Below are 11,198 nucleotides of genomic sequence, written 5' to 3' on the forward strand. Positions count from 1 at the left end.
ACAAAAACCAGTTTTCTTTCTGTGTCACCGAAAGAACAGAGTTCTACACCTGGAACTCGGATGTTCATTTTCCCCTCTTCCCCTGAACTTATATGAATCCTGGGACAAAAAAAAGGCTGTGCAGTGTTCTCCCAGAAACTTAACTTCTGCTTGAAAGAGCAAAGTTTTAAAGTCTAATCATAAGTAGCTATTGGCCCATATCCAATATACTTCAAAAGTTTCCATTTTCACTACCACCCTAAAAAGTTTCTCAAGCATAAAACATGTTTATAAAGTTACAAATTTAAATGTAACTAAAGATACATAGACATTTTATTATTACACTTCCAATGTACTGTTTGATAAATTATGTACCAGTTAAAAACACTAAATTATCTCAAGGTGCATTCAATATCTGTAGCGTAGTTAACAAAAACACACACGAAAAAAATATATATTCTATATTCTGTGGAAAATAACACAGCTTTGATAATGACCACTGTTAAAAATTTCCAATTCTGATTGGTATCTTTTCTTAAAGGAAACAGGTATAATTTTAAGGCAGTGGATAACCCAAAGGATTTAAAACCAATTTTTAACTACCGTGATTTACATTGTGACTAATGAAAGTGGGAATGTTATCCATGATTTTTCCAAACTGTCTCTCATATATTGGTTTGCTTTTGCTTTTGACAAAAAAGAATTTAGTAGCAGGTGTCTACAAAGGTAAATGCTACCTCAAATATGATTTGTTTTTCGTTTTTCCAAGAACAGACAAAATTGTCAGTTTGGGCGTACCATTTTCATGTATGTGTGTCCATATATGTGTGTGGTTTGACTTTGAAGCGTCAGCTGGTGGCATGTACGCAGAACAAACTCATCTGATGCTTTTCAATCTGACTCTCTTTATCCCCCTGCTTGGTGATAAAAATCACAGCTTTGACTAGCGCAATGTGTGTGACCCCAATCTTCACAAGCTGCCACCTTTGGGTCCGAGGTGCTTGTGATAAAGTTTGGGGCATTACTGATAGCAATCAGAATCAGAAATGTACCTGCTCAGATTATCCATATAAACAATTGAAATAAAAACATTCCATTATACATCGGATCAACAGCAACTCCCAGAACAAAGCTTACAGTGTATAAAAATAGCTACGTAAAAAATTTACATAAAAGGCAAACCAAAAACAACTCCTCAGTGCAGACAATTTACAGGAAAAAAAGAAGTCAAACTAAACACAACGTATGACCTATTATCATGGCTGCCAAAATTTGTTATTGTTTCTCATTTCATTTATTGTTTTACTTGAGATAATTCTCTAAAATCCCGTGACAGCTTGATAAAATGAACTGCTGAATACTTGAACCATGAATTGCTGCTGTCAGTGTCTTTGCATGTATCTTAAATACAATCCATGTTCATGCTTCAATTGGTCTATATGGGTTTCTTTCTCTGAAATAAAAAAAAACAACTAAGTGAGTCATATAGCAATCTTTTTTATTTTTTTACCATCAAAAGAGGCTCTGTACTAAAACAGTACTAGATTACCAAGAAATAAGGTAAACATGGCTTTACTTGTGCCTATTTACTAATTTTTATTGAACAATTTCATATTAAATATTCTGCTTGTAGATATGTCTGGCATCTGTCTCTCAATCTGAGTGACTTTCTTAAAGAATCAAAGCTCTTTCAAATTTCTAGTCCCTGAAAGAATGAAGTAATCAACAAGCCAGTAAGCACAGGCTTACTCGTAGTTATTTACTAATATACAATGAACATTTTTTTTCTCACATCTGTGTTGAAACCCATGTAAAATTTCTACTACAGAGATGTGGTCAAAGGAAGCAGGTGAAGGTATAAATAAACAAAGTAAGCCTGTGCTTACCTTGCTTATGAGGTAATTTACCCTTGACTCTAAGTGATAATAATTATTTTAATATGAATCTTATTATAAACCTCATTTGTCCCTGAATCAACCTGTAATTGCAGACATTGCTGCATTAAAAAAAAAGAAGAAAAACATATTAGAATCTATTGAAAGTTTTTATTTTTTTGTGAAAATGGCTTAATTCATATTAAGATTATATGGTTTTCAGAAAAAAAATCATTCCACTTCTCTTCAGGTTAAAGCTGCAGTTTATTTGTTCAAATCACACACTGTTTTGTGGGGTTTGTCTTCAAGATCAATTTTCTTTTGAGAATTTACTCTATCCAATTTCAAATAATATAAAGTAAAAAATATCTGTGTTTACAAAGGTTTATAGAGAACAAAAGTTGGGAGAAGTAAGGAAAAAAAAAATTAGGCCAGATCACTCACCTCCTGTTTGACTTCCAATGGAAAAACAGGAATGGAGGGAGATTCTAATTTCCATTTCTTTTGTTCAATCATTTTGAGATCTTGGTTTTTGGATCTTAAACATATATCCCATTTCAGTTGTTCTAGGTTTTTTCCCTTCTTTTGTGTTTATCCTTCTAATTACAATTCTTTCCCACATTCTTCATTCTTAGTTTTGGGATTAACTCAGGTAATTGAATAAGGTTGTGATTTGGAGGGAATGATAACAAATGACTTAGTGGTGTGGTTATACATTATTGCATCCCTGAGGTAAGACTTAGTGGCAGTCATTTTCACAGGCACACAAAATAGTTTCTCTAAATGCTACCCTTTTTTTTCTGCTTCAGTGGAACATAAAAAAAAAAGTCAAATTCTAAGTGATATACCATCTTTTTGAAATAGTGAATCGTACACTATAATACATGGTGTACACAGAACACATGACATTGACAATGTTAATTCTTCACATACATAGGAACCATGGTGGTACAGCAGATTAGGCTCAAACATGCCATGCAATGGGGAAAAGATGTCGTAGTCAGGCTCCCATTAAGATTTACAGCCTTCAAAACTCTATGGAGCAATACTCTTCTGTCTAATAAGGCACCATAAATTAACTGGATAGCAGTTCTCTCTCACACACTCACACACGCGCGTGCTGCTGGTGTTATGTGCTCTTAAAGTGATTCAGATTCATGGCCATTAAGTTGATTCCTACTCATGGGGATCATTTCTGAGGATGCAAATGTAAATGGAAGGAGGCAGAATCACCTGTGTCCTGTGGCAGGTTCAAGTTGTGATTAAGCATTAAGCCCAATACTTAACCTACTAAACCATAAGGATTCCTAAGGGACAACATCAGCAGGCAAAAACTGCCCAACAGGGTTTATTGGCCATTCTTTCTACCTGGTGACATTTGTGCTAAGCGCTGAATTGTAACAGAAGGTGTGTGGTTTAAACCTACCAGCCTATCTGCAGGAGAAGGATGTAGTCATCTGCTCTCACAAAGACTGCAGTTAATAGAAACCCTAGGGGGCAGTTTCACTTTGTTTGATCAGGTCACTATTAGCAGGAATCAGTTTGATGACACACATCAAGTGCAACCATCTTTAAGAGGGAATATTATCAAGTCTTTTTCTCCTGTAGAAGCTGCTGGGTAGATTTGCAGCTCCAATATGTCAGTTAGCAATCACAGATTAGCCATGGAAACACCCGGGCTCTAAGCACGCCTAAGTTATTGTCATTAGGTGCTGCGGAGATGGTCTGCCTCACAGTGGTATCAAGTGCAGCAGAACAAAACACTGTCCAGTCCTGCACATCACCACAATCTCAGCCATGCTCGAGCCCACTGTTGCAACTGCTGACCAAATCTATCTCCTCTAGGGCCGTCATCTTATTTTGCCAATCCGCTACTTCACCAAGTATGAGGTCTTTCACTAGAACTGATCTCTCCTAATACACAGACATGCAGAGATGCACAGATGGGTAGCTGCACTTTGAGTGCATAGTTTTGAATCTATCAGTTTCTCCGAGGGAGAACCATAGAGCAACCTCTTCTGGTATGATTTACTGTCTCTGAAAACCTGCTACAGGTCAGTTCCAACTCAATGATACATAATAATAAAAAGGAATACAAATATATAAACAATGCATGCATATTTGTTTTCTTATTGTGTGCTGCTGAGTCAAAACTGACTCATAACTGACCCTCCGGAGGATTTTTAGGGGCAGTAGATCCTACAGGAGGAGACTGCAGATTACCCTCCTTTCGGCCCAAGAGCAGCTGTGGGTTCAAACCGCACATTCAAATTTATCTGTATATTAAACCCTTCAATTGAGATTTTCACATTTTACATTATTCTTACCTCTCCTGAAGCATTTGAATTTGCTTTTATTCTATCCCAAGTACCAATTTATAAAATAAATTTACTTTCCACCCAGAAATATAATTTTTTTTTGCATTACATACAATATACTAGTTGGATATTAAATTATCAAAATTGATTTAAATTCTTTAGATGGTAATACTTATTTCTGAGAGGAATAGAGAGGTTCCGTTCTTCTGAGAGTATCTTTCTGAGCTACAAAATTTCTTTCCCAAAACTGATATTCCTGCTTTGAACTATAATTATGAAGCAGCTTAATGTTACCCTTTTCCGCTTCACTTCCGAGAATGTTCCATACTTTCTGGATATTATTTCTATAAACCTAATACATTCTACCAACCTGGACAAGTACTTTCTCTCTTAGGCTTCTGTTTTGTGATTGTTTTCTTCAAGCTTTTTGTTTTCCTCCAGATTACCAAGATCCTTGTTGACATGTTTTGATGCAGTCCTAAAAGAAAATTAAATCAATATTATCCTATTGATACATACAGAGAACTGCATATAAAATTGTAGTGTTCAAATGGACACATACTTGAAAAATACATATTACAGGGAAACCATTAGAGCAACCATTTTGAGATTTGTGAGCTTTAGCTGGTAAGAGAACACATTCCAGTGGAATTAATTTATTAGGGGAGTTGCAATGACATGATTAAGAAAATATGCACACACACATACATACACCCTACATAATAAGTTGCAGCATGGTTCTTGTTCTTCTATTTTACTGTTTTTAAGGTACCAATTATTATCAGTTGACACACAATGATAAGTCATGTAAAAATATTTTTGCCAGGTAATTCACAGTTGCTTTTCTTACTCTAAGGCATTTTTGTAATACCACATATATCTCTTGACTGAAGAAGCCTTTTTACAAAACTATATTTCCCTAAAAAAAGGCTTTTCTCAAAACTCAAACTCATTTCCATTGATTCGGAACTAACGTAAAGGCTACAAATTGCATAGAAAAATTTATCATTTTAATCCTGTAGATCTGAATCTTTGGGTTGTCAGCACAACTTTCTCTGGACTATGTCATCAGAGCTTACCAAGAATCACAGTTTTACTAGAAAATGGGATATAGTGGCTTATCATATATACCTACGTGTGATAAAAATATATGACTGGGGAAACTGAGATACTCACTATACATAACAGAAGATGAATTTTTTATTTTAAGATGTTTAACTTAGCTTAAACTACAGTCTTTTACATCTATTCATAAGGCAGAAGAGGAACTGTAACCCGTGCAAGTTAACATGTGATAACATTTACAAAAGACAAATTTTAAACATAAATGGGACAACATTGTGAATAAGTTGAAAAGTGTCTGTCTGAAGTTGTATCATCATGAGAAATATTTTCTCTTTTAGGCCAAAAACGATATTGCATAAAAAATGATCTTGGAAGCAGGTGAATGAAAGAAATGTACTTAGTGGATAATATGAGATCTGGTCTCTTTTTGCCTAATAAGAACTGAGAAATTAAAGTACTTGACTAACAAGATTATGGTAAATTCAACTGTAAAAAGGTGGAAGATAGAGTAGAATGAATCTTTAAATGTCTGCTATAAATCCATGTATCATATGAAAACGTATTCTTGAAGAATACCATCTATACGAGATAATGCACCTAGCATGACAAAAGAATAACATTTTTTTCAAAAAGTGACCATACTAACATAAAAGACACCCATCTCAAGAAATAGAAAGGGGGGGAGGGGTGGGCAGGGAGGAAAATGTGCAACAATGAATGAATGGAAATCCAAAGTCTCTGTAAACTGTCATTAACATTTCAATAAAAAATAGTAGAAACATAACAGTCCTAGAAGTCCCTCACCATACTCCCCTGCAGTCAAAAACACTTCTCCATGTGTTAAAATAATTCTCAATTCTTACAGAATAATTTTACCTGCTCTTTTAATTTGTATACAGATTGAATCACATTACATATATTTATGTGGGTTACATTTTTGTTTTAATGCAATTTTATGTTGTGAGACTTCTTCAGAAGATTATGCATAGGTTACTAATTTCTGTATATAATGTACCATCGAGTGAATAACCATGATTTATTAATCTCTCTTGCTAGCGATGAGGATTCTTATTATCTTCTGGCATTCCAATTATATTTATATTAGACCCTTTGTATGTGCCCTATATATTCCCTATGCTCTTCTTAATCTCATTTTTTTTCTTCTGTCTGCACATTAATTTCTTTCTTTTAATTCTTGTATCTTCCAGTTCCCTTCTGTATTTTGCTACGGATTCCACTAACTCCAACTCGCTGCTTGTGAAGTTAATTTCAACTCATGGTGACCCTCCATAGAGCTTTCAATCTTTATGAGAGGAGAGTGCCGTCTTTCTCTTAGGGAGTGCCTGGTGAATTTGAAGCTCTGACCTTCCAGATATCAGCACAACATGGTACATATTATACTACCAGAGCCCGTTTTGTTACGGATAATTTCCTGCTAAATTCAACCACCAAAGGCGCTTAATATTTATTTTTTTCATTTTTAAAACATCCTTTTGAGTCTTTTCTTAAACAGATTTCAACTCCATTGTAAAATGCTACATCTTATCATGTATTTTACCCATCTTTTACAGCTATTCTAATCTAGAACTTAAAGTTCTTTTTAATATTTTGGTTATTAATGGCCATTTTTAAAATCCCTCATAAGTCTCACTCTCTGTCAGTTTTCTCTTGTCAGAGAATGACTTTTCTAGATTTTTTTCACTTGTAAACATTTCCTTTTTCTTTTTTTAAAGCACGGCATCACATATAAAAATACCTAGATAATTTTCAATGTTACTTTCTGTAGGATTAAGAGTAGTCTAGTTTCCATGCTATTAAGATTGTGCAAAGAACTATTCACAACAATTCCATTAGGAATTAAGCTAGTTGAAGACTCAATTGAAGTTTTAATAACATTTAGTCTATTTCTGGGACTGAGATAATAATAGGTTTCCCATTTTTCATCCCTCAAATACAGAGAGATTCAGGCTTTCATTTTAGAAAAATTTCCAGGAAATTTCCAGCAACTTTTCAGTCACTTTCCAGCAACTTGACTCATGCAGTTTCAAAACGTAGCCTGTCTTATTAATTTCCCTGAATTAACTTTAAGCTCACTAAATAAACGAACTGCATTTATTCACATTTTACCTAGAGTACATACTAAAATGGTAGATCTATGGAATCCATACAGAATAGTCTTATGTATTTAATTGAACTAATGTTTTACCACTCATATTTTTTACATCTATTCTTTATGCTATTAATATTTAGCAGTATGGTGTACAAGTGGTTGCTATTTTACAAAGAGTTAACTAGAACACTACACTGAAGATACAGAACTTGAGTAATGTCTTACTCCAGTCCATTCTGAATGCATTGCACAAATTACCTGCATAAACATTTATCTTTATTATTTAAACATTTATATTTATCAACTTTACCAAATCCAGAAGTAATTTCAATAACAACCAAACATAATCAATAGTAATTTATCCTGGAGTTATGCTATTGTAATTATGAAAATTAGAGCATTTATAATGGATGAGAGTCAAAATGCCTGTGCATTCTGAATAGCTTAGATCTGGGCAACATCTACATTCTTTGAGTGTAGGAAAACATTAATAAATGAAATACTAATAATTTGAATACATAATTACCTGTTATTAAAACAAGGGATTTTAAGCAACTGCAGAGCAAGATAATGAGAATTATTTTTCCTGATGAGAATCTCTGAGCAAACAAGTGAACATTTTAATAAATATTTATTTATTATCTAACAACACTATTGTAGGTAATTTTCTCTGTCTATAGAAAGAAAGGGTACAATTGTTAAACATAAATTCTCTTTGATGTTGAATCAGAACTGACTCATAACAGAACTTCCATTGGTTTTCTCAGACTGCAGAAGAAAAGCTTTCCCATAATTCCCCTTTGGAGTTCCTGGTGGATTTGAACCACCAGAGAGGTATGGTCTTTGACTTGGCAACAAGACTTCCTATAGATTACACCACCGAGATCCCTGAGTTTTTAGAGTCTGAGAATGATTAAATATATATTTTTTGTGAACCTTTAAGTCTAAATATTTGAGATCACTAAGGTTTTCTTTTTAAAGCAAGATAGCTACTATGCATACCCTTGTTTATTGTGGCTTTGTTCACAATAGCAAAGAGTTGGAAACAACCCAAGTGCCCATCAACAAACAAATGGATAGAGAAGCTATGGACTATTCACACAATGCAATACTATGCTGCATTGAAAAACAAAGAACTTATGAAATGTTATACAAAATGGGTGACCCTGGAGGACATTATGCTGAGTAAAATATCTCAGTCATAAAGGGACAAATACCGCTTAATGCCACTGTTGTAAAGCAGGACTGACATCGGGGTTGGGGAGAATCTAAGAAAAGAAGGGATAAATAATGTATACTGCACTGAAACAGATTAAGGAGAAAGCTGTTTGAAAGGAATACGTTATTAAGTATAATTGTCATGCCAAGATGCCAGAATGAGAGTTACATGGGAGAGTGGCCTGGTGGTATAAAATAATGAAAGTTGGGTGTTTGGTTTTGTGTGTTTTTTTTTTTTTAACTTTTCAAAGAGGAATACCAGCTGAGGGGAGGGCTTGGCTGGGAGGAAAATGTGCAACAATGAATGAATGGAAATCCAAAGTCTCTATAAACTTTCATCAAAATTTCAATGAAAATAAAGAAAGCTACTAATGAGAGATAGGTTTGAATCTCAATTATTAATCAGGATTTTATTTCTTTGAACCCAATAATTGGTGTTGCAGAAGGAACGCCTAGAGATCTTAATTATAGATTATAGTCACAAAAACTCTGCATTGGATCAATTCTATTCTGAAAAACTGTGAGGTGGAATCAACTTTAAAAGCACCAAAGAGGGTTTGGTGGGGTTTTTTTGGTCTTTTTTGGTTTAAGATATGAGAACTTAACAGAAACTTCAGTATTTCCACCGAATCCTAAAAAGAGCCTACCAAAGAAAGACTATGCCAAAACTAAGCATACATCCTAAGACAGGTGTGCCACAACAAAGTAAAAATTTAATTATCATGAGATACAAATAGCCAGCTTGAAATCTAATGGGCAGCTGGGGAAGAAAATAAAGATCAAAATTCCTCACAAGATAGATACCTATCACTCACAAAGGGCAGTACACATTCAAGGCATTAACAGACGAAGAACAGAAGAATGGTGTATAACTCCCGAGACTGGTCCTTGCATGATGCAGATGTTGGAATTGTGTGGTGTTGAGTAGGAACCAGCCCATACCTGACCTTCCAAGGGGTTTTCAGAGGCAGTAAAACACACAGGAGGAAATGACCCATCCTTCTCCTGTGGAACATCTGGTGTAGTCTAATCACATGTCCTTGGGACAGCAGTGCAGCTTCTTACACTAGGTTATCAGAGCTCATTAGATGTTGGAATTAGCACCTATGAACTTGAAATCAGCTATCACAAATATGATCAATGGTTTAAAGGAATGGAATGGATGATGAGAATGATGGGAAATATCAGTAAAAAGTGTTGTTGTTGTTGTTATGTGCTGTCAAGTCACTTGTGATTCATAGCAACACCTATGTACAACAGCCCTGAAACCTGCTTTATCCTGTGCCAACTTTATTGTCTCTGACACACCCTCATTACCCCAGTCACTGAATCAATCCATCTCATCAACGGTTTTCCTCTCTTTCTCTGTCCCTCCACTTTTCCAAGCATGACATCCCTCTTTAAGTACTGGTCCCTCCTTGCAACATGCCCATAGTATGTCAGATGAAGCCTCAGAATCCTTGCCTCCAAGGAGCAACCTGGTTTCACCCTCTCCAGAACGAACCTGTTTGTTCTGGCAGTCCATGGTATAGTCAATACTCTTTTCCAGCACCATAGCTCAAAGGCATCAATTCTCTTTCTATCATCCCTAGTCAATGTCCAGTTTTATAACACATAGCAAGCAATTGTGAAGATGTGGCCTGGATCAGGCACACCTTAGTCTCCAGTCTGACATCCTTGTTCTTAAGTTCTCTGGAGAGATGGGAATTCTACAACTGACAGAACTCCACTGACATAATCTGAAGGGAGTTACAATTCTCTTCAAAAGTGGCACCTTTCTGACAGTTTGAAACTACCAGTAGTTTTGCAAAAGGAAAGCTGGAAATTTTCTCCCATGTTATTTACAACTTCTGAAAACCCACTAGCTTGTCAAGTATGAGTCTAATTGGGCAACAAGTACAATACTTGAAATGAATAATTCATAATTGGTTTTAACATCAGAATGTTAAACAATGAATTTAAGGACAAAGAAAGAGAAATTATATTTCTACTTGAGAAATATATACTTCTATTTTTAAAGAAGTAGAAGACATGGAAAAAATGAATGGGTTCTTTTTGATCTGTGGAACAGTATTAACTAATATTAATAGAGTCTCAGGAGGAAAGGAGAAATAAAAAGGGGCAGACACAATATTTCAAGAAACAAACATACTGACCAAAGTACACAGGATTTGGTAAAATTTATTAACTTATGAATAAAAATTCTCAGAATGCCAATCAGGGAGTATAAAGAAAAAACTACACCTAGGTGAACATAGCTAAATTAATCAAAAGCAAATGTAAAGAGAAAGGCTTGAAAGTTGGCACAGAGAAAACTTTAAGGGAAAAAAGCAGACCAGACAAAACTGCACATCTTTAAAATACTGAAACAAACAAAACCCAAAGAAATTAAAACTACTCTCATGCCAGAAATTTATATATGTCAAAACACCATTTAACTCATAGCAAAATGAAGGCCCATTTAAATAAATGAAAGACAACCAGAACATTATTTTGAAATATTCTTTATAATTGTTTGATGAAATACATATGTATCCACATAGATCTCTCACTCCCTCCCTCCCTCCCTCCCTCAGTCTCTCAATGCTTCGAGTTGGTTCAGACTCATGGCAACCTGCCATCTAGTTTCTAATG

At 34.9% G+C, this 11,198-nt stretch overlaps 1 protein-coding gene across 2 annotated transcripts in view; it reads right to left on the minus strand.

The window, feature by feature from the left end:
• Window positions 1-609: 609 nt before the first annotated feature.
• Window positions 610-11,198, minus strand: part of ALCAM (activated leukocyte cell adhesion molecule) — a 278,812-nt gene continuing 268,223 nt past the window's right edge. Inside the window, exons 15-16 of one of the 2 annotated variants that reach the window (XM_006890002.1) lie at window positions 4,542-4,649; window positions 610-1,432 (exon numbers count right to left, since the gene is read on the minus strand). In XM_006890002.1, the coding sequence (XP_006890064.1) occupies window positions 4,562-4,649 (88 nt within the window). In that variant the 3' untranslated portion in view covers window positions 610-1,432; window positions 4,542-4,561. The remainder of the gene's footprint in view (window positions 1,433-4,541; window positions 4,650-11,198) is intronic. The other variant, XM_006890003.1, reaches the window with a different exon arrangement.

The sequence above is a fragment of the Elephantulus edwardii genome, unplaced genomic scaffold, assembly GCF_000299155.1.
Source record: "Elephantulus edwardii isolate Elephantulus edwardi_28Jun2011 unplaced genomic scaffold, EleEdw1.0 scaffold00085, whole genome shotgun sequence".
NCBI lineage: Eukaryota > Metazoa > Chordata > Mammalia > Macroscelidea > Macroscelididae > Elephantulus > Elephantulus edwardii.